At 37.6% G+C, this 24003-nt stretch overlaps 1 protein-coding gene across 2 annotated transcripts; it reads left to right on the forward strand.

Moving 5' to 3' along the window:
- Nucleotides 1–681: 681 nt before the first annotated feature.
- Nucleotides 682–12756, forward strand: ZNF639 (zinc finger protein 639). Of its 2 annotated transcripts, none has more exons than XM_058730559.1 (6): nt 682–792; nt 4224–4298; nt 4976–5044; nt 6045–6155; nt 8428–8562; nt 8695–12756. In XM_058730559.1, the coding sequence occupies exons 3-6, from the start codon at nt 4987–4989 to the stop codon at nt 9846–9848; spliced, it is 1458 nt and encodes a 485-aa protein (XP_058586542.1). In that variant the 5' UTR covers nt 682–792; nt 4224–4298; nt 4976–4986; the 3' UTR covers nt 9849–12756. The 2 variants fall into 2 exon arrangements, with proteins under 2 accessions (XP_058586542.1, XP_058586541.1); XM_058730558.1 differs by lacking the exon at nt 682–792 and adding an exon at nt 849–991.
- The last annotated feature ends 11247 nt before the right edge of the window (nt 12757–24003 follow it).

The following is a 24003-nucleotide window of genomic DNA, read 5'->3' on the forward strand; positions in this document are numbered from 1 at the left end:
ATATGACCACACTTGTACAGAGATCATTTATGAAACCGTGTTCACAAATTTACTTATGCTTGTTCAATTTAATCCTCTCTACATCTGCTCCTAGAAGCTCACAATCGGAAAAAGAATTAAATAATCAAATCCAATCCCCCATTATTTCACATTCATTCCACCGGGATTTCTTGAATCAAGGCTTCCCACTGAAGCCTAGTAACGACTCATCGATCTTCAAGATTTTCACCTTCTTGCCCTGGTAAACAGCATCACAGCCCTATGTAGTTCTTTGAAGGGGCCTCGGTAAAACCGTGACTCTGCCGTCTCCCTTTACATACGCAGCAAGCATCTGCCACTCTGGGGGTTGAAATGCCATTTGCCACGCCTAACCCGTCCCAGACCACTCTAGCACGCCCCCTGGAGGAGCCGGGTGGGAAAGGGGCCGCTGGCACGCAGCGCTTCTCCCACTTCTCTAGGGGCGGGAGAAAGGGCTGAAAGCCCGCCCGGGGCGGGGGGGGGGGAGTCCCCTTGGTGGCCTCGTCGGGAGCAATTCTAGGGAGTGGAATCACCCGCTCCGCATGGGAGGGGCGGTACCCCGTCCGGAAGAAGCCTGCGGCGGCGCAGAGGTGCCAGCAGGGGGCGCGGGCCGATGGGGCTAAAGGCCGGTGGTCCCTCCCAAGTCTGGAGTGCGGCGTGGCCTCGCAGCCCGATCCCCCCCCCCCCGCCCTCCCCCCTCTCACTCTCACCTAGTCACCTCCCCGCCTAGTCGGCGGGCCCCTGAGGTGCGCGGCGCAGGCGCGGAGCGAGGCGGTGAGTGCGGCAGCCAAGCCTGGGCCTAGGGCCTGGCGGGCAGGGCGTGAGGCGCGCGGGAGGGAGAGGGGCTGCCCCGCAGGAGCGCCCGGGAGCGCGAGGGCCACAGTGGCGCGGTCCCTCCTCCCGCGCTCGGGCGCCTTGGCCGCCGCCGCCTCGGAGCTGCGCCTGGGCTGGCCGGACAGGCCCTGGGGTCCCGGTGAGTGTGAGGGAAGAGCGGGCCGGCGGTGTGCGGGCGCAGCCTCCCACGCGAGAGGACATGGAAGACCGGACGGCGTCTTTTAAACTGAAACCCTGCCTCCGTTTTATGGCGGGATGCCGGCCCCTCCCCCATCCCGAAGGCAGTTCCCCCTCCCGGGGAGGACGCCTAGGCCCCCTGCGGCTCTTTTCCTTATGGCGCCTTTGGGGCCGGGGTTTGGGAGTCCCCGCTGGTCACCCGGCCCCTGTGGGCCTGGCGCGTGGCACGGGCGTGGAGGCGGCTGGGTCCCGAAAGCTCCTGCGCGGCCCCTCCGACAGTCGTGTCCTACGGTGGCTGGGCTCCCGCCCCCGGTCGTGCGGGGCGGCTTCGAGACCCTCTGGCGGCGCATCCCTTGTTCGCCCCGAGCCACAGCCGCAGAAAGCAGGCGTTGGTTCTGGCGCTCCAGTCTCCGGGCGGTGGCCTCGGCCCCTCGTTAGGGTGCTTATACACCCCTTTGGTTTTCTTTTTCAGCATAACCTGGGACGCAAGTAATTTGAAGCAGTTTATCTCTTTACAAAGAGATAAAAATTTGTATTTCAGCGAAGACTGACACTCAAGTTGGGCACACAGTTGGTTCTAGTTCAAAGACTCTCCCGAAACATTTTTATGTTTCAATTCTTTTAACATCTGGAGCGTATATACTTATTTTGAAATGAGGCTAGAAAAGAACTTGCTGTTAAAATGCTGTTGTAAAAATAGAGCTTTTGATTGTAAATACTTGCCTTATTTCTGTATCTGCTAGAGAATATTTACACTGAGTGAAAGGCCTTAAAATGTTGATCTTTTTGATACAAGTACTAACTGCCTGTTAATGTGGTGTTTTGTACATTCTTTTTTTTTAATTTTTTTTTCAATGTTTTTTATTTATTTTTGGGACAGAGAGAGACAGAGCATGAACGGGGGAGGGGCAGAGAGAGGGAGACACAGAGTCGGAAACAGGCTCCAGGCTCCGAGCCATCAGCCCAGAGCCTGACGCGGGGCTCGAACTCACGGACCGCGAGATCGTGACCTGGCTGAAGTCGGACGCTTAACCGACTGCGCCACCCAGGTGCCCCTTGTACATTCTTATTGAAAAAAATGACAGGTGGAAAGAGGCTGATATGTATTTTGTAAGTTGCTTTTAAAAAAAATTGTTTCATGTGTCAAACATGAAACATATACATTTTTACAAAAATGTAAAATGTTAAGGTATATATACCTCAACATAGGGAAATGCCTAGATGTCTATACCCCAAAATGCTAATGGTTTTTCTGGGTGAATAGATTCTAGGTGATTTAATTAACTTGGTTTCTAAACCTTTTCTTAATTTTCCTGCAGTGACATGTATTACATGTGCAGTTTAAGTGGGGAAGAGGGAGTGAATGATAAGTTGCATGTGATTCAGAATCTTACCCATGAGAGGAAGGCTAGTGAGCAAATGTTTATGTGACATCTCTGAGTAAAAAGCCAAACTTCTTCATCAGGGTAGTTATGTATACAAAAAGTCCATAAGAATATTTGCTGAAATGAAGGATGGATAGCATTTTTGGTCTTGAGTAGGCATCTTAGCATCCTGCCAAGGCGGGGGGTCTGATAAATGTTTGGATATTGTTCAGCCCTGAGTAGGAGTCAGACCTTTACTGATCAAGCTGATCCTATTCCTCTCACCTGAATCCATGCCAGCTTGCAACATCAATTTTAATGCCATGCTTGGTTTCCTTTCCTTACTTTTTCATTCTTCTGGTTGGAAAGAATTTGAAGTGTATTCTGAAATTGCAAGAAGATACTGTAATGTTTGGCTGACAGTTTTAGAGCATTTAAAACATGAAGTGTGATGCTCTGGGCTTTTTAAATTTTAGAAGCATACAGAAGAGGTATTAGGAATAAGTCTTGAAATTTTAGTTTATTACATAATGGGAAATTTTTGATTTTTTAAGGCACTTGACTGGGAAGGGTTCAAGGAATGCTATTTGTGGTAGGTGAGGCATGATAGATAGATAGATAGATAGATAGATAGATAGATAGATAGATAGATAGATAGATATAATAGATATTTCTATAAATCTCACTGTTGTCTGTTTCTTTGGGTGATTTCCTTCCCTTCCTAAGGGCTAAGTAAGAACTGGAACCAAGATGTAACTTACTGGTAATAGTGATTAGCAATGAAAATTACTTACACAGAGTTAGTTGTTCAGAACTCAGAAGGCATGCTTTTTCGTCTCTGGTTCTGCAACTTAGATGACTTGACTTTCCCTGAATCTGTTTCCTCATCAGTAAAATAAGATAGAGAAATGTTCAGTAAACTAAAAAGCACTGTCTTAATACTGTGTTATCACATCACCTGTAGTGCTAATTAATACACCCAGAACCTAGTGAAGCAGCAGACAGTATGTACACTTATCATTAGAAATGAGATGGTCTCACTAATGGTACCAAGTTCTACCTGCTATATATATTGCTTTGATGGTAAGAAAAGCAGCATGTAAAGCTGGCGGAGAAAACTTCAATATCTTTTTCTGACATTCCTTACTTGCCCATTTCTACAGTGAAGGAACACTAACCTGAAATGGAAGAGGTAGTTCTGATTCTGACACTAATCTGTTACTTGAATTGGGGTGATCTCTTTATTGCCCTATTTGTTTTCAAAGCATGTGCTTTAAAATTTGATCTTTATTCAAATTCCAACTCTACCAGTTATTAAGATTGTCTTTATTTAATCTTATTATGTTTCAGTTTCCTCATCAATAACAAGGGGTAAATAATTTTGAGAGACTGTTGTACATTTATCATGTTATAGGATTAAATAAGATAAAGTAGGTGCACAACCTGTTATGTGATTGGTGCTCAGTAAGTGGTCATTGTTCTTATATTGTTGGATAATCTATAAGGACTTAAACAGTTTGAAGTCTGATTTGGTTTGCTTGCATTCTATTTGCTTTCATTATGGCTGAATAAAGTAGGCTGATTTATATTCCTGTTTTGGTGTTAAAATATAGCTATAGCTTTAGAAAGTAAGTTTATTTCAGAGAAATATGACACATATATATTTATCAATTTTTAGTGTTTATACAGTATATCCAAAAGCTTATTTATACTTGAATTATTTCCATATAATTTTCCAGTTAATTAAAGACCTGGTGCCATTGTATTCTTGAGTCTCAGAAGTGAACTACGTTTTTGCTTATATGACTTCTGTTGTGTATTTTGCTACAGGCTATTTTTTTTACCATCTGTGAAAACTTCCCTGTAATTCATTTCTCCTCACCACAGTATTAAGAATTATACCAAGTAAGTGGAATGTGGCAAAACCAATTAGTAAATTTTATAACAGTCTGTGGAAATTCAATCACTTAATGATGATTTGATTAATTGAGTAAATGATTAATCATTAAATGATTGCTACCTGTTTTGTTCTCAGTAGAGTGTTGAATGTGACCTTACAAGTAAGAAAAGGATTTTTTCTTGAAAATTGTATTCTGAGCTTCTATGTGATGAGTATATTTTTTGAAAGTCAGGAGATAAAGATTTGTGACAATATTTTTTGAAGGCATTATATCCACCTTTAGATTGAAAAGTGTATCAAAATATTCTCAGTTGTAAGAAATGGACTTGTTTTATTCTTAACATGGTACCATAAGAGCAATTTTTTTTAAATAAAAGCTAAGAGTACGGCTTATTGTAATTGTCCAGTATTCACAATTACATGAACATTTGAAATGGATTTCTCAACCTCACCAAGAGAAAAAAAAAAAAACAACGCAGATATTGGTGTCCTACTTTTAAACTTGATCAGAAAAATAAATCCAAAATACAAATGGAGGCATTATTTAACATTTCTCTTAGGAAATAGATTTTCAAGTGGCACACACATTTCTTATTGCCAATAAATTCTTTGGTTAGGTGGAATTTTTATAAAATATTAAGTCTTTATTTTTGATATTTTTGTTAAATTTTTCCATTTTCAGATTGAAAAGATATGAATGAATATCCTAAAAAAAGAAAAAGGAAGACATTACACCCTTCTCGTTACTCAGGTCAGTAGACTTTTAAAGTTGGGCCATGGATTAATTCCCATACAATTGTATTCTTACCCATTTTCTCATAAATGGATCAGATAACAGTTAAATATCTGGGTCCATTTTCAGGTAAGAGAAAACTTTAAATTCTCTGAACATACATTGTTCATTGTCTACCATGTGCTAGGCACACATCGGAACTTTACAAACATTATTTAATACAATTTAATGGTTGATAGATACTTAAAATTAGATACCCAAGGTTGCATACTTATACAGCATAATTGAGATTTGTCTGTGTGATTCCCAGACTTGTTCTTAAGGCACAACATTAACCTTGGTGGGAGATATTTTGCATGATTGCGGAAAAAAATGTTTTATTCTGTACATTATTTTCAGAAATGTGAACTTCCATTTTGATTGTGTTATTTTAGATCTTTTGGTTGAGGTTGGCTCTGCTGTCTTGGTAGTAAGAGAGGTCTTAAGAAGAGAAGTCTTTGTGACCACATGTATTTGAGACAGTCTCTAGCATACCTGTTAACCCACCCAAGCTACACATTCTTCATATCTGAGGAAATTAAATCTAGTTCAGTGCTTGCCAGCTCATCCCAGACAAGACTTGAAATGACTCTTCAGAAGCCCTAACTGATCCTCAGACCATTTCCCCTATGCCTTGGGTTTTGCCTTCACTATATGGCAGATCTTGGTAGTTAATTCAATGTTTTTTGCAGTTAATACATTATCACATATTTATAATTTGTGGAATTCTGACTATAAGGCAAGTCTATTTTTGTGTGCTTCAAGGTGTTATATTGTAAATTGTGTAATTTGTGGTTCTTTCAAAGCTCAGTTCAGTATCAGGTCTGAAATGTAGAAGCTTTCAGAATTAAGGGAAATGTTAATACTTTATTACAAATATGAAAATTTCAAATATGAAAATATGTTGGATAATGGGATGGCTGTTATTAAGTGTATGTATGTTTACCTGGAATTTGTAAAATTTTGCTCTTATGTTCAGATTCCTCTGGAATAAGCAGAATTGCAGATGGATTCAATGGAATTTTTTCTGATCATTGTTACAGTGTTTGTTCTATGAGACAACCAGACTTAAAATATTTTGACAACAAAGGTATATCTAATATTTTCCGAAATATTCTTTAAGTTGCTTTTATGTATTTGTATTTCTTTGAAAATGTGGGTGAAAATGATGATTTCTAAGTGGGCAAGTGTTTAAATTTGTTTAAATGTAAGGAAACAATTTTTTGTAAGAAAACAAGTATGTGAATTTTTTATTTTTAATGTTATTTCAGACCTATAAATAAAAAGCACATTCTCCTAAGTCCATTTTAGGTGGCTAAGAGTTGATGGCAAAGTGAGACCAATCCAGAGTTGGGAGGATTTATGAAGAAAGGTTAGGAATAGTATTACGTACAGTTCTTCCACTTAGCTGTAGTCTAGAGGGCTAATGGAAGGAAGAAACAGGGTGAATGATTTAGTGTTTTTCAATGTTGCATCTTCTATTGAGGCTTTTCTAGAGCATTGGGTAAATGATAACAACTTGCATTTGTTCTTTTCTTTGCAACCATCAAAACTGCCAATTTCCTTGAACTCCTCTCATAGACACAGAAACATAAATTTTTAAAAAACATGAGGCGTTGGAGACATCTGTGTGAACTCCTGTTTGGCTTAATAGAGACATAGATGGTTACATACAGAGATATTTATAGATATGTCTCTGTATATCTGGCAGTGTACACACATTTTTGGTCTGTTAGCCGAGAGGGCCTAAAAGAAATGACACCCCAGTAGGAGTGAGCACACCAGTGCCCAGATTTTGGTTTCTAAAACCATTCTCCAGTAAAAAGAACTGGTACTTAGAGAAATGGCTGATTCTAGTTCTGAAGCAGGAAATATATGAGACTAGAGTATTTTGTAGTGCCAGAAAATAAGGAGGTACTCAAAACACATACATACACACACAATACAGGTATGTCAAAGGAACACAGGGGCTGACTGAAAGAGCTCCCAGCAGCCAAAGCTGAAACAATTAGAGAGGAAAAAAAAAAAAAAAAAAAAGAATTATAACCCAAAGTATAAAATAAATACACATGAGTCATACTGATATGACTAAGTAAATAAGAAAGAAATTTTTTTTTTAAGTTTATTTATTTATTTTAAAAGAGAAAGAGAGCAGGCATGGGGAGGGGGAGAGAATCCCAAGCAGGCTCTGCACTGTCAGCACAGAGCCTGATGTAGGGCTCAAACTCAGGAACCATGAGTTCATGACCTGAGCTGAAATCAAGAGTCGGATGCTCAACTGACCAAGCCACCCAGGCACCCTCATGTAAGAAAGGAATCTATACAGAAGAATTCCAAGTTATTTATATGAACACTCCTCCCTCAAGGAGGTGGAGCATGACTTCCCACTCCTTAAGTAAGGACTGCAAGCAGGGACTTCCTTCCAAAGTAGAAGAGTGACTTTACAGCAGAGAAACCTGCTAAATACTACTTCAACCAGGTAATCAGTCTATAGTAATAAATCATGTTAATAGTGTGTACCCTTTATATGATGTGGTAAAAATGGTAGTTTGCCTCTCTGGTCTACCTCCAGTAACCCATAATCCCAGTCTAATCATGAAAAAAACAACATTTCATTAATGGGACATCCTACAAAATACCTGACTTGTACTCCTCAAAACTGTCATGATCATCAAAAACAAGGAAAGTCTGAGAAACTGCCACAGCTAACAGAGGCCTAGAGAGAGATGACAACTGAATGTAATGTGGAATCTTAGGATCTTGGAACAGAAAAAGGACATTAGGTAAAAACTAAGGAAATCTGGATAAGTATGGACTTTAGTTAATACCATCTTATCAGTATTGGTTATTAATTGGAACAAATGTACCATCTTTTTGTAAGAGAATAGAGAAACTGGATTCAGGTTATGTGGGAATTCTGTGTACAATCTTCTCAAATGTTTTTCTGAGAACTTCTAAAAATTTAAAGTCTATTAAAAACAACACTGACATGATGTTGAAGCCCAGCGTTTTCTATTGACCTGTATTTCAGTTTCCCCATGCTAACTTTAAAACATTGGGGCTGGGCTAAGGGAATAAAGGTTTATTCAAAGTCAGAAATTTAAACTTAAAATTCCTGAGTAACTTTAAAAAGTAGATTGTAGTACAAATGGGGCACATGGAAGCAAAAGCAGTTGCTTGATTGGACAGATTTTTTGGGTATCTGTGGCATATGGATAACATCTCTTTTCCTGGCTAAATCTAAGTCCTTTAGTTCCTATCAGAATTCAAAATTATATCGAAAATGCTTAGTGCTTTAGTAATAATTAATATTTAATACTTTGGTATAAATAATAAGTATTTTTCCAAATCTCTTTCTACAGATGATGATTCTGATACAGAGACATCAAATGACTTGCCAAAATTTACAGATGGGATCAAGGCCAGAAATAGAAATCAGAACTACCTGGTTCCCAGTCCTGTACTTAGAATTCTAGACCACACTGCCTTTTCTACAGGTTAGGGAAACTAGTTAATAGCATTTATTTATTTTATATACATTAATAAAATGTGTAAAATAAATTTTGTACCAATTATTTATTTAATAGGTCTTATTTAATGATAATAATAGACTTATTACATTTTTTCAGAAAAATCTGCTGATATTGAAATTTGTGATGAAGAGTGTGACTCACCTGAATCAGTCAACCAACAAACACAAGAAGAGAGTCCTATAGAAGTTCACACCGCTGAAGATGTTCCAATTGCTGCAGAAGTGCATGCAATTTCTGAAGATTATGATATAGAAACAGAAAACAATTCCTCTGAGAGTCTCCAAGACCAAACTGATGAGGAGCCGCCATCTAAACTTTGCAAAATTCTTGACAAGAGCCAAGCTTTGAATGTGACTGCCCAGCAGAAGTGGCCTTTACTGAGAGCTAATAGCAGTGGCCTCTATAAATGTGAACTTTGTGAGTTCAACAGCAAATATTTTTCTGACTTAAAGCAGCATATGATCCTGAAGCATAAGCGTACTGATTCAAATGTATGTCGAGTATGCAAGGAAAGTTTCTCTACCAACGTGCTTCTGATCGAGCACGCCAAACTGCATGAAGAGGATCCCTACATTTGTAAATACTGTGATTATAAAACAGTGATTTTTGAGAACCTCAGCCAGCACATTGCAGACACCCATTTTAGTGACCACCTTTATTGGTGTGAGCAGTGTGATGTACAGTTCTCCTCAAGCAGTGAACTCTACCTACATTTCCAGGAGCACAGCTGTGATGAACAGTACTTGTGTCAGTTTTGTGAACATGAAACAAATGATCCAGAAGACTTGCATAGCCACGTGGTAAATGAACATGCATGTAAATTAATTGAGTTAAGTGATAAGTATAACAATGGAGAACATGGACAGTATAGCCTCTTAAGCAAAATTACCTTTGACAAATGTAAAAACTTCTTTGTATGTCAAGTATGTGGTTTTCGGAGTAGACTTCATACAAATGTTAACAGGCATGTTGCTATCGAACATACTAAAATTTTTCCTCATGTTTGTGATGACTGTGGGAAAGGCTTTTCAAGTATGCTAGAATATTGCAAACATTTAAATTCACATTTATCTGAAGGGATTTATTTATGTCAATACTGTGAATATTCAACAGGACAAATTGAAGATCTTAAAATTCATCTAGATTTTAAGCATGCAGCTGACTTACCTCATAAATGTAGTGACTGCTTGATGAGGTTTGGAAATGAGAGGGAATTAATAAGTCACCTTCCAGTCCATGAGACAACTTGATTATTTTCTTTAACTGCCATAATATTAATGTAAAATAATAAATTTGACTTTTGGAGATGTTAAAATAGATGATTTTAAGCAACTTATGAGAATCGTCTTTAACAAGTAAGATTTTTTTTAATTGTCCCATTTTCTTAGCATTGCTACATTTTTCATTACATTTATAATGGTAACCTAAATGTGGTATTTTCAATGCAGGTAGTTCATAGTTTTAACCACTATTGGTGTCTTGTTTCTTACATACGCTCTGATTTCATGAATTGATGAGAAAGAGATATACTAAAGAAACTAGACCACAGTTTTCCTTCTGTAACCATGAGTGCTATTAACTTTTTTAAACTCAAGACAAGCTCAGTTTTTTATATATAAAGTCATTAAAATGCAACGTAATATACAATTAAGTCCACTGATACTCCCATTAATAAGAACCCAGACTCTCCCTCTTGCATGCCCCATCAGGAATTATCCTCAAGGCTGTCAGTAGACTCTCCATCTGTGTAATTCTTTTAATAACACTAGGAGGCAAAAGTTACAATAGGAAGCTAAGATCCAGTTTTGTTGGCAGTCTTTATTTTATTCTGTTTCAACCCCTATCCATGAGTTAAATAATTTAAGATAGGAGTGAGGAGGAACTGGTAAGGGCATTGACAATAAAAAGTAACATTTTATAACTCACAACCTGTTCACAATTTATTTTAAGTTATGCAACAGCAAAGTCAGCCCAAACTTCCAATGTCAAATCATTTATTGACTGAGAAAACCCACTATAGTGGGTATATTAACACTGTAGTGTTAACATAGAATTACGAAGATCTGAGAGATAAGGTGTTCCTGGCCTTTCTTCTTGGCTTGTAGATGGCGGTCTTTATTCACGTGCTGTTCTCTTTGTGTACAAGTCTGTCTCCCAAATTTCCCCTTTTATAAGGTCACCAGTCATAACTGGATTAGTGCTAACGCTAATGATCTTATTTTAACCTAGTAAAGACCTTATCCCCAAATAAGCTCATATTTTGAGGTACTGGGGCTCAGGACTTCAACATATGAATTGGAGGATGGGAGGAAGAGAGATAACAACTACAATTCAATAGCAGCTTCTTAAATAGCAGTATCACAAAAATAGAATTTTGCCTATCATTGGACTCCAATAAACACTGCTGCTAACAATATTCTTGTTCAGGAATATTGATATAGTTGAAGAGACCAATTTACAACATACGGTTCTCCCACTACAAGAACCATGGAAATGTAGCCTATTTTGAGAATGGTGGCAGCAACAAGTTTTTAAAAACCATTTTTATCTCTACAATTGTCATATATTGTATAGTTATATTCCTAGAAACTCATCTGATTGGAACATTCCAGGTAGGGTTACCTGATAGAAATGTTTCTTAGAAGACTTAAAATCATAGTGGTTTAAACAGGCAGGGAATCTTAGAAACCATTTGGTGTAAACCCTCCAGTTTTCTATTGTAGAAATAGGCCAAGGTCACAACATTAGTTGTAGCAGACAGGAGTGGAATCCAAGTTATTTGGCTTCTAGTCCAGTGTTGTTTCCATTACACCATGTTACATTAAGATCTAAGGTTTGTCCTTGGTGTGTTTTCCATGACTACTTAGCCACTCGGCTACCTTCTTGGTAATTCTGTTTTTATGCTTTTTTGATACACATCCAGCTTCAGGAATTTTATTTTCAGGAAACAAACTTTAAGTAATGCCTTGGTGGGTTGTTTTTTTTTTTTTTTTCCTCAGTTCTGTATTTTACTGCTTTACATTTGATCACATTAGAAATCAAAGTGATTGTAAGGAAACCTCAGGAAATATTAATCCAAGTTTTAGAACCATATATGATTTTGTACTTTTTGATGAATCTGCAGCTTAAGGCCACATCTCACTGACAGTTTGTCCAATAAAAACTTTTTACTTTGACTCAGCTTTCAGATAAGTTGATGACACCACAAATTGCTTGGATAGCTGGTCTATATTTCTAGCTTAAAAAACTTCTTTGTAAAAACAACCCTACTTAAAAAGAAATTTTTCTCATTACTCTGGGTTTTTTCTCCTCAGAAACAATTCCACTGACCTCTTTTGTGACTTGAACCACATTTCAAGTCTAAGAATACATAACTGATAGTGATGTTTATTAGCACTACAATAGAATTCTTGGCATCAAGAATTCTTGGCAGTAGTGTTGGGCCATTTTTTTTTTTTTTGTCTTCACGTTACTATTAGTTATTACTTATGAAATTCCAAATTTCCCCTGTACTCCAAAATTTGGAAGTGATTGTGCACTACTCAAAAGCTTCTCTTCCTGCCTGCAAATTTGCCAGTTTTACCATTTAAAATCACCTGTCTTCGGTTTCCTGAATACATGTCATCACATATTAACCAGTTTCTCCATTTCACAGGGCCTATAGCCTGTTAGGTGATTGCTGAGTTGTTGGCAGGTGTAATATATACAAGTTTTTATTTTTTGTTTTTTTTTTTTTTCCCAATAGACTAACACTGTCCCTAATTTTTAAATCTGATTTGCAAAGCACTGTATTACTTAATTCCTGGCACTTTACCATTAACCTTACTTTGCTTGTTTTTGTCCGTATAACTACCTTTTGCAAGAAGTTTAATATATTTCCCAAACTACTATGATTAGTTTTTTAGTAGAATTTTTATGTCTAAAAGGACTACAAGCTATAATTTGAAAAAGCTAATAAAAATCAAATGGCCATGGGGTGCCTGAGTGGATCAGTCAGTTAAGCGTCCAACTCTTGATTTCGGCTCAGGTCATGAGTTTGTGAGTTCAAGCCTCGTGTTGGGCTGAGCATGGAGCCTGCTTGGGATATTCTCTGTCTCCCCTTCCCCGCTCCCTCTCTCTGTTTCTCCCCCACTCATGTTCACTCTCTCTCTCTCTCTCTCTCTCAAAAAAAAAAAAAAAAATCCTTAAAAATAAATAAAAAATCAAATGGCCACATTCGGAAAGTAGATTGGCTTACCAAATATCAATACTCGTTAAGAATTTAAGTGAAAACAAGTAGTTAAGGCCAAATGTTAATCCCAGTGGAGAAGCAAATTTGGTTGGTCAGGTTTACCCTACAATTAGCACAGTCTCATTCCTATAAATTAAAATGAAATTTGGGGATATATATTTCTTTACCTGTAACTTTCAGTTCTGATGACCAAAGATAGAGTATTTACAAGAATTTTTAGACATGGTACTTAGGTTATGGATTTACATATACTCCTTATATTGGTTTAACTTTCCATAAATTAATCTTTTAAGACAACATTCAAATCTAAGAAGAATGTGTACATTTGTATTGTATAATATAAATTCACAAAGCTTAAAGTTGTCAGGTGCCTGGATGGCTCAGTCATTAAGCATCTGACTTCAACTCAAGTCATGATGTCCGGGTTCATGAGTTTGAGACACACATGGGGTGAGCATGAGGCCCGTTTCAGGTAAGTCCCACCTCTCTCTCTCTCTCTCTCTCTCTCTCTCTCTCTTTCCCTCTGCCCCTTGTGGGATTCTCTCTCTCTCTCTCTCTGCTCCCCTTGGCCCCTTGCTCACTTGTGCTCTCTCAAAAAAAAAAAAAACCAAACACTAAAAGTTATGATATGTAATTCACATTTATATGAAGTGATATGTTCAATTTGTAAATTTAAAAACTAAAAATTTTAAGAGTAACAGTTGTTTGAAGCCTACTTCCATACAAGTGATGGAAAAATAATTTTCCTGGATAAAGACTTTGCATTTTAAAGCATCAGTTACCACACTTCCTTAAGTTCATTCTCCTTAATAATCTTAGTGTTAAACAGGTAACTACTCAAACCCAAAATAAGTCACATTTGTGAAGAGTAATTTCTTCATTCTAAAAAGAAGCAATTTTCTCACTTTGCTACATAGGAATATTATATTATCTACTAGTATTATTCCCACAGTTAAAGAAGGATGATTATTTAGACAGTTTTTGTTTTTTAAGTAGGCTCCATGCTCCAACACAGGGCTTGAACTCAAGAGATCAAGATCTAAGCTGAGATCAAGAGTGAGATGATTAACCGACTGAGCCACCCAGGCACCACTATTTACGGTTTTTTTAAAGAATTTTTGTTACCAAAACCTTTAAAATTGTTACTTATTTTTGGTTTTAAAAAAGCAAATGAATATAACTTGGATAGGCTTTCTCTTGCTGAAAATATTGAGCTGAATGACTTATGCCCTGAAATTTTTAATAAAAAGTAGGTTTTGAATGAAAACTCAAAAGTTTTCTAGTTTTTAATCTTACCCAGATAGTGTCCACTACCAAAAAACATTATAGTTGAAACAATTGACACTTTTGTTGCCCTTCTTTTTCAGAGTAACCTGAGACCAAGAATTGGAATCATACCCATCAAATGTAATTTCTGGTGGGTAATTTTTTCTTCTTTAATTCTCTATTTAAAGGCCATTCACCATTCTGTTCTGAATTTTGATTGGCTGAAGTTTGAGAACATTAAATTCTCTTCTGTCTACCCTGTTCGTTTTATTAGGGTTGCCTCTTCTTTTTATGGCCTTATTCCTGTTTCTGAAACATATTCCTCAGACAAAATCTATGGTTAATTACCCTCATCTTTGCAGCTCTTACACACCTCCATTTGAGTCTCCAGAAGGTCTAAAAGAGTAAAGTTTTCCCAATGAACAAGGTGAGAGTAAATTTGTTTTCTTTAATTCTTCTATTCTCCTAACTTAAAATAAGTTACTTCCTTCATACCATATACCACATCACTTTTTTCTATACCCTCTAAATATTTTATATGTTCCAATCTAACAGCTGTTTGGCTGTACTGAATTTATAAATTTCAGCATATCTAAGATTTTATGAAGCAGAATATCATGGCACAGATCTTAGTAAATACTTCTTTATGGTTACAAGATTATAGTTAAGTTCCTTATGGCACTGATCAGTTTTCTTTACTGAATAATTAAAATGCTCAGGTAGAGGAACTAACCTAGAATGACAGAATGTTAGTCTATCTGGGAGGGACCTCAGAGGTCATCTAATCCAAACTCAAAGTGCACAACATATAAACATACTTGTATGTGGTATAAGTTTTATTTTCATGGTTGTAAATTATATGTTAACTATCACATCAAATCTGATTATTAATATTTTTACTTAGGACAAAACTGATTTTTTAAGAAAAAAACATTGATTTGAAGAAAAATATGAAGTAAATAATAACGATACATGGGCATGGAAAAAGGAGTGTAGGTGATACATGAAAGACTAAAATTTGAGAATACAAAATCCTGATCTAAGCTTCTTGTTTATAGCTTAGAAAAATGGTTCTCTAATACCATTAGTCAAATGTTTTTTAAGCTAGAATAAACAAAACTTCTAATTCCCCACTACACTTCAAAAAATTTTCTTTAGAAAAATAAAATGTGCCCTATTTGGGGGGCACTTGGGTGGCTCAGTTGGTTAAGCCTCCAACTTCAGCTCAGGTCATGATCTCATAGTTCATGAGTTCAAGCCCCATGTCAGGCTCTGTGCTGACAGCTCAGAGCCTGGAGCCTGCTTCAGATTCTGTATCTCCCTCTTTCTGACCCTCCCTAACTCATTCTCTCTCTCTCTCTCTCTCTCTCTCTCTCTCTCTCTCTCTCTTTCTGTCTCCTCTGTCCCAAAAAAGTAATAAATATTAAAAAAAAATTTTTTTAATGTGCCCATTTTTTTCACAAAATGTTATACCAGACACCTAAAGAGAGAAGATGACATATTAGAGAGTACTGGACCAAAGCATATGACTTTGATATTTGATCCCTGTTTGCTAACTATAATTGTGTGACTGTAACCATGGACAGTGGATGTAATGTTACTAAATTTTTCTCAAACAGTTCATGGACTCTGCAGCTCCTTAAAAACGTCTATTTCACTACTCTTCAGTTTGACAAATAGCTATAGGATATTTACTATCAAGCCATGTGTTCAGGAATATAAGAATAAATAAACTACGGTTCTTGTCCTCAAAGAGATTTACCACATAAGGTAGAAAATGCTTCTCTGTCACCTTTCTGAAGTCAATTCAGTTAAATATCAAACTGAGTGACTTTTGCACTTCTAAGTATTTTTTTAATGCACGAGACTGTCATAACATTCTTTTATGTGTTGCAGTTTTTTGGGTTTGTTTTGGTTTTCTTTGGGGGTGTGTGGGTGGGTTGAGTTATATACATACACATAGTATACCTGTGATTGAAATACTTCCAAAATATTATCCAGAGTAGCTAAAGTTTATATTCCCATCAGCAGACCATATTTCCCTACATCCTCACCAAAAATTAGTATCATACCACTTTTTAATTTTCTGCAGATCGTAGGGGCATAAAGTAGTACATTATTATTATCTGAGTTTGCATTATCTGATTGCTAACAAGATTGGAAATGTCCGTATGCTTATGAGACATTTTGGTTTCTTATTTTATGGACTGCCTCTCCTGGTCGATTTTCAAAAGTTCTTTATAAATTGTAAATATCAGTCCTTTGTTTTCTATATACACTGCAAAAAAAATTCCCAGATTATTATGTTACTAATGTCTTTTGTTGAACAGAAATCTTTAATGTAGATAGATCCATTACATTTCCCCTTTACAAGTTATGCTTTCTGCATTTTGTTTACAGAATCTTCTCTAACCCCAGTGTCATAAAATTATTTTCCTACATTTTCCCCTAATAATTTTCTGGATATACCCTTCATGTCTACATCTGAGTTTCTTTGTGTGTTGGTATGATTCAAGTTGTTTGTTTTTTCATTCAAATGTGACAATTTCCCTAATACTATTTGTTAAATAATGCATCTTCCGCCAGTGATCATGATATCAATTTTATCATATATCAACTCCTCATGGGCATGACTGGTATATGAATCTTTGTACTTATTATATTCCTCTGTTCTAGCAACAGTATCACAGGCTTTAACAGATACAGGATGCTTACAATATTAGGGCTTTGCAATATGTCTTAACATCAGGTAGTGTGAACTTATTTCCTCTACTCTTTTTTTTTTTTTTTTTTTAATAATCTCTAAACTCAACGTGGGGCTTGAACTCACAACCCCGACATCAAGAGTTGCGTGCTCTTCTGACTGAGCCAGACAAGTGCCCCTCCTCTACTATTCTTTTTGAGAACTTTTTAGTTATTGGTGGACTTTTTTCTTCTTCCATGTAAATTTAGGATTAGTTCTAATTCCATCTAAAGTCTTGTTGTAATTACATGAAAATTATAAATCATTTTAGAGGGAATTAACATCTTTACAATGTTAAAATCTTTCCTTTTGTAAAAATTGTGTATTTCTCCTCTTATGTCTCTTTTTAACGTTCTTTTGAATTTTTTCATAAAGGTCATTTGTAGTTTTTGTAAAGTCAATGCCTGGATTCTTTACAGTTTGGGTTGCTTTGACATGTTTATTTTCTAACTGGCTATTACAGGTATATAGGAAGGCTTCTGGCTTTTTAACCATTGATTTTGTATACAAATACCTTGTTCAGGTTTAGTCTTCTTAGTTCTAATAGCTATCTTTGCTTAATTTGTAATGTAAATAATCATATAATCTGCTATAAATGACATAAATTTAAGGAATTAAATGTCCCTAATAGCTCTTTTTTTCTTATCACAGAATTTGGTAGTAACTTCCACTATTATTACTAATAAGCACCATTATTAATGAGGAGAAGTAGCAATAGCAGGCATTCTTTTTGTTTGTTTGTTTCTAGTCTTAGATGTAAGACTCCTAAAGTTTCCCCAGTAAGTATATTTAAAGGATATCTACTATAGGTTTTGGTAGGTAGTTTTATCAGGTTCCTTAGTTTTCTAAGAACTTTTATTATAAGTAGGTGTTAAACTTAAGCAATGACTTTTTCTGTACCTATTAAGATAAATATGTGAGGTTTCTCCCTTGCTTTGCTAATATAAATTACATTTGTTGATTTTCAGATGTTGAATTATCTACGTATTCCTAGGAAAATCCTATTTAGACAAAAACTTTGTTTTATTTTGTTTATTTTGAGAGACACTGAGAGCGTGAGTGGGGGAGGGGCAGAGAGAGAGGGAGAGAGAATCCCAAGCAGGCTTCTCACTGTCAGCATAGAGCCCGATGCGGGCCTCGATCCCACAAACTGAGAGACCACGACCTGAGCGGAAATCAAGAGTCAGAAGCTGAACCGACTGAGCCATCTAGGCATCCTAAAAGCTTTTAATCTAATGTTGGATTCAGCTAGCTAACATTTCATAGAGAATGTTTGCCTCTGTGTTCTTAAGTGTAATTTTTCCAGGAAGGCTGGAGGACAAGGGGAGAGAGAGTTGCTGAGTCCTGGACGACAGAGCTCAGCTTGGTGGGGAACAAAGACGCTCGCCAGCGCCATCTCCCTCGCCCATCCCCCAGCCAAGATCCCAAAGGGAACCAGTTCCTGTCAGGGAACTTGCTTAAGTGTAATTTTCCTTACTTATATCGCCTATCCAGTGTGGTATCAAGGTTATCCTTTCTTTTTAAGTTTATTTATTTATTTTGAGAGAGAGAGAGAAAGAGAAAACACACAGGCAAGCCAGGGAGGGGCAGAGAGAGAGACAGGGAGGGAGAGAATCCCAAGCAGGCTCCTTGCTGACAGTGAAGAGCCCTACCCAGGGCTCAATTCCACAAAGCACAACATCATGACCCGAGCAGAAATCAAGAACCGGACACTTAACCAGCTGAGCCACCCAGCTGCACCTCAAGGTTATTCTACTCTTCTGAGTTGGCTGTTTCTTCTCTTCTGTTCTCAGGAAAAAAAAAAAAAAAAAAAAAAAGTTTGAGATAAGATTAATCTCTTTTTAAAAGATTTGGTAAAAAGTCACCTCTGAAATGATCTAGGCCTGGCTTTTAAACACACACACACACTGGAAATTGCCATTTCAGTTTTTTGAATGCTTATTAACTTAGTCAATTTTTTTTTTCCCCTGGGACAATTTTGGTATTTGATGGCTTCCCAGAAATTTTACACTTCATTTAAGTTTTCAAATTTTTTGGTATTTATAGTATATATCTGGAGTTATTTCCCCCTTGCTTTATGTCTTCTCTTGTTTTTGACATTCTCGAAAGTGTGCTCACAAGTAGGGGAAGGGCAGACCGAAGGAGGGAGGGAGGGAGGGAGGGAGAGAGAGAGAGAGAGAGAGAGAGAGAGAGAGAGAGAGAGAGAATCTTAAGCAGGCTCCATGCTCAGTGCAGAGTCCAATTGCAAGCTTGATCCCACAACCCTGGGATCATGACCTGAGCCAAAACCATGAGTCAAACATTCAACTGACTGAGCCACCCAGGCACCCATTTTTTACATTCTTGAACAGATTGGCAGTGGTATGTCAAATTTGTAAGGTTTTTGAACAATTACATTTTAGTTTTTGTTAATCTGTATCTGTTTTAGCCTTTATATATATTTTCTTCTTTTTATTTATTTTTTTTAAATTTTTTTTTCCAACGTTTTTTATTTATTTTTGGGACAGAGAGAGACAGAGCATGAAGGGGGGAGGGGCAGAGAGAGAGGGAGACAGAGAATCGGAAACAGGCTCCAGGCTCCGAGCCATCAGCCCAGAGCCCGACACGGGGCTCGAACTCACGGACCGCGAGATGGTGACCTGGCTGAAGTCGGACGCCCAACCGACAGCGCCACCCAGGCGCCCCTATTTTCTTCTTTTTAAAAAACTGTTTACTTATCTACTTTTAGAGAGAGAGAGAAAACGAGCAGGGGAGGGGCAGAGAGAGAGAGAATCCCGAGCAGGTTCCATGTTCACCGTGGAGCCCAAATGGGGCTCAATCTTAAGACCCCAAGATCACAACCTGAGTGGATATCAAGAGTTGGACACTTAACAGACTGAGCCACTAGGCACCCCAGTTTTTGTCTTCTTTATGTTTACTCTGTTGGTCTTTGCTTACAAAGTCTGCTCCATTAAAAGAAAAGCAATGAATTAAATTATTTATTACTTATTATATTAAAACATTTATTATAATATAATTTATAACAATGTGATTTTTACTTTAAAATACAATAATTAGGGGCACCTGGGTGGCCCAGTTGGTTAAGCATCCGACTTCGGCTCAGGTCATGATCTCACAGTTCGTGGGTTCGAGCCCCATATCCCACTCTGTGGTGACAGCTTAGAGCCTGCAGCCTTCTTCATATTCTGTGTCTCTCTCTGTGCCCTTCTCTCTCTCTCTCTCAAAAATGAATAAACACTAAAAAATTTTTAAATATATATATAATACAATAATTACATTAAGCATGTAATTATTGTTTACAGAACTAATCATGATTTTTACTATGATGATTTTAAAAATTCAAACAATATAAATAAAGCGAAAGTTCCCTTTGAGATTCCCTATGCTCAAAAATGATTTTAGTAGTTAAGGATTTCACATAGCTATTAAGTGGCATAGTCTAGACTTGAACTACAGTCTTCAGATTTCAAGTTGCACACTTTACCATTAAAAGATTTCTCCTTAAATAGGTATTTGTTGAATGAACATATGAATAGATCTTAAAAGTGGTAAAGGCTTTCACCCTCCACATGCTGGTTGATGCTTGAAATTCATCCTTAAAATTTCATCCCTCTTTGGTTAATGCCTTAACACCATTGTAAACTATAGTACTTACGAGCCAGTATTGGTAATAGACATGTATATGTGTTATTAAGAATTTAAAAATATAAACTATGTGGGGTGCCTGGGTGGCTCAGTGGGTTAGCCTCTGACTCTTGATTTTAGGTCAGGTCATGACTCACAGTAGGTTTGTAAGTTTGAGCCCATGTCAAGCTCTGTGCTGTCAGCATTAGGACTCTCTCCCTCCCTCTCTCTCTCTCTCTCAAAATAAATAATTAAACATATAAAAATTTTAAAAATAAACTATGTATTATATTTTCTCATTATAGAAATACATGCTCAATATAGAAAATGTGAAAACCAAGAAGTACAAAGGAAAAAAAATCACATGTAATATCGTCATCCAGAAATAAAATATATGTATTACACATAATTTATGAAAATATTTTTATATACTGGTGAATAAGTCTGTGTACGTATTTTTCTAAAACAATCTTTAATGACTACATCATATTCCATCCTGTCCACATACCATAATTTATCTAAGCCCTCTCCTCTGGGGGAACACTTAAATTGTTCACAATTTTTCATGGTTTTAAATAATATTTTACTCTATATTTCTTTGTACTTTTAAATATATTTATAATATTTGGTTATACATTTCAAGGTTGTTTTGTTTTGTTTTGTTTTTTTATTTAAATAATCTCTACACCAGGGCGCCTGCGTGGTTCAGTCGGTTGAGCATCTGACTTCCACTCAGGTCATGATCTCGCGGTTTGTGAGTTCAAGCTCCGCATCAGGCTCTGTGCTGCCAGCTTGGAGCCTGGAGCCTGCTTAGGATTCTGTGTCTCCCTGTGTCTCAGCCCCTCCCCTGTTTGCACTCTGTCTCTCAAAAATGAATAAAAACGTTAAAAATTAAAAAAAAAAAAAGGGGGGGGCGCCTGGGTGGCTCAGTCGGTTAGGCATCCAACTTTGGCTCAGGTCATGATCTTGCGGTTTGTGAGTTCCAGCTCTGCATCAGGCTCTGTGCTGACAGCTCAGAGCCTGGAGCTTGCTTCAGATTCTGTGTCTCTGTCTCTCTCTGCCCCTCCCCTACTTGTGCTCTGTCTCTCTATCAAAAATAAATAAAATGTAAAAAAAAAAAATTTAAACAATCTCTACACCTAATGTGGGGCTCAAACACAACCCCAAGATCGAGTTGAATGCCCTACTATTGAGCCAGCCAGGCACCCCAGTTATATATTTATAGCTAAGTGTCTGTCCACATGTTTACTTTCCTGGGATTGCTACGTCAAAAGGCCTTCACATTATAAATTTTGAATAATTTCCCAAATAGACAATAACATTGTGATAGACAGTTTTACGTGTCAATTTGAATAGACGATGGTACCCAGTTATTCAATCAAACACTAATCTAGATGTTTCTGGGAAAGTATTAGTGATTAACATCTACAAGTCTTTGATTTTATATGAAGAAGATTATTTGGGGATAATCTGGGTAGGCTTGATCCAACCAGTTAAAAGTCTTTAAGAGAAAAATAGAGGTTTTCCTAGAAAGGAATGGTGCCTGTGGGCTGCAGTATCATCTCCTGCCCAAGAATTTCCATTCTGCCCTTATTGATGGCTTGCCCTACATATTTTGGATTTACCTAGCCAGCCGTCACAATCACAGAAGCTAATGCTTTGTGATAAGTTTCTTGCCCTGTGAACCCTGACTGATACACACTGTAACCCTCCTGCCAGAAAAGTATGCGACTGCCCTTGGTCATTTACATCATAATGTGAAGTTTTTTACATAAGCAGATCTTTATCTATTGTAGAAATAGAACTTTATTGGAAAACAAATTTTGATAGAGGACAATATAAGCATTCTTAGCAGAATGATTAGCTTACTGTATTTGTGTGTATTTGTTTATGGAGAGGTGAGAAGAGATAAGGGATTAAAAATCATAAAATACTGAAGTCAAATGATTCTAGTTTATTTTGCAAGTATGCCTAGGGCTTTAGTATATTATTAATATTAAAAGCCATTTTTAGTTTGTTTTAATAATTTTTTTAATTTGTATTTTAGAGAGAGATAAAGTGGGAGCAGGGGAGGGGGGAGAGAGAATCTCAAGCAGGCTCCAAGCTCAGCGCAGAGCCGATGCCGGGCTTGATCCCACAACCCTGGGATTATGACCTGAGCCAAAATCAAGAGTCGGACACTCAACTGACTGAGCCACCCAGGCGTCCCTAAAATCCATTTTTTAAATGAGAGGTCTCTAATTCCAGCCAGTGGACTGGGCCCTTTAATAAACATTGTCTGTGGAATCTTGGTAGAGTCCACTACCCAAGAGCAACCAAAGTGACCCTTTAAAAGGAAAATCAGATCATATCAGTCCCCACGTTTAAAACAGCTAGCCACTGCACTTACAATAAAATCCAAACTTCAGACCTTGACCTATATGATTCTAAACCTCCTGCCTCTCTAAACTTCCCACATTTTCTCTCCCTCTCTGTATTTCAGATATACTGGCCTTTTTTCTTTTCACCCAGCATACCACTCTCCTTTCTATGGGCCTTTGGACTTCCTGTCCCCACTATTTTGGGCACTCTTCCTCCAGATATTCCAAGGATTGGCTTCCTGGGAAAAATCAAGGAAATATTACCTTCTCAGAAAAGATCAACCTATGTGGCTGTTTTTCTCATTTTTCTTCATCTATCCTATCGTTATTTTTTTTCTTTTTCAGAATACTAAGCACGTCTGAAATGATGTAATTTATTTCATTTTTTGATATTCATCTGTTCCAATAGAAGATCAATATTTCTAACTATATTCTTAGCAATATTATAAGGACTTTACATGCTATCGACCCATTTAATTTTCACAACAACCTATAAGGTAAGTATTATTAATTAGTACTCCAGTTTTACAGGTGAAGTGCCTGAGGTTCACTTGCAAAGCTGCATCTCACTAGCTCTGGAAAGAAATCTCCAGGACATCTGTTAAGCTATGTACGGACCAGCAGCATCCAAGGATGTTAGAAATGCATGTTCTCAGGCCTCATCTCTGACCCAAAGAATCAGAATGTGCAGTTTTAACAAGATCCCCAGGTGATTCTTAAGTATAAAGTTTGAGAAGCACTAGTCACCAATACATCAGTTTCCTAAGTCTCACCTCGAAAGTAATTGAACACACACACACACAACACTGCTGTACTCCCAGCCCAGAAAGCAATTACACAACAGAAGAGAGTAGTGAAGTGGTGAAAAGGTTTTCCTTTATTGTGGCTAGTACAGCAAGCAGGAATCCCTCATCTGGCAGTCCTAACCCCACGTCATCCCACTTCACCCCAACTCCTTTTAGCTCTCCCTCGCTACGCTAGAAGCTACCCACGCCTAAACTAGACAGAGCTCTGAAGACTTTGAAGGGAGAAGAGACGGAAGGCAGAAATACGGGGGAAATGGAAAACAATTCCGGTAGCATTCCTTAACCTCAACAGGCCCTGCCTTCTGCCCTTAAGAAAAATGGCGCTCAGCGTAGATGCACTTCCGGTCACGGAACCAAACAAAATAGGGGAGGACA

Source organism: Neofelis nebulosa, chromosome 5 (assembly GCF_028018385.1).
Source record: "Neofelis nebulosa isolate mNeoNeb1 chromosome 5, mNeoNeb1.pri, whole genome shotgun sequence".
Lineage (NCBI taxonomy): Eukaryota > Metazoa > Chordata > Mammalia > Carnivora > Felidae > Neofelis > Neofelis nebulosa.

Excerpts from the sequence above, each read along its gene's own strand:
- ZNF639 (XM_058730559.1), top strand. The coding sequence starts at position 4,987 with ATGAATGAATATCCTAAAAAAAGAAAAAGGAAGACATTACACCCTTCT. Across the intron at positions 5,045-6,044 it reads ACACCCTTCTCGTTACTCAG|ATTCCTCTGGAATAAGCAGA; the intron begins GTCAGTAGACTT and ends TCTTATGTTCAG. Across the intron at positions 8,563-8,694 it reads CCACACTGCCTTTTCTACAG|AAAAATCTGCTGATATTGAA; the intron begins GTTAGGGAAACT and ends ACATTTTTTCAG.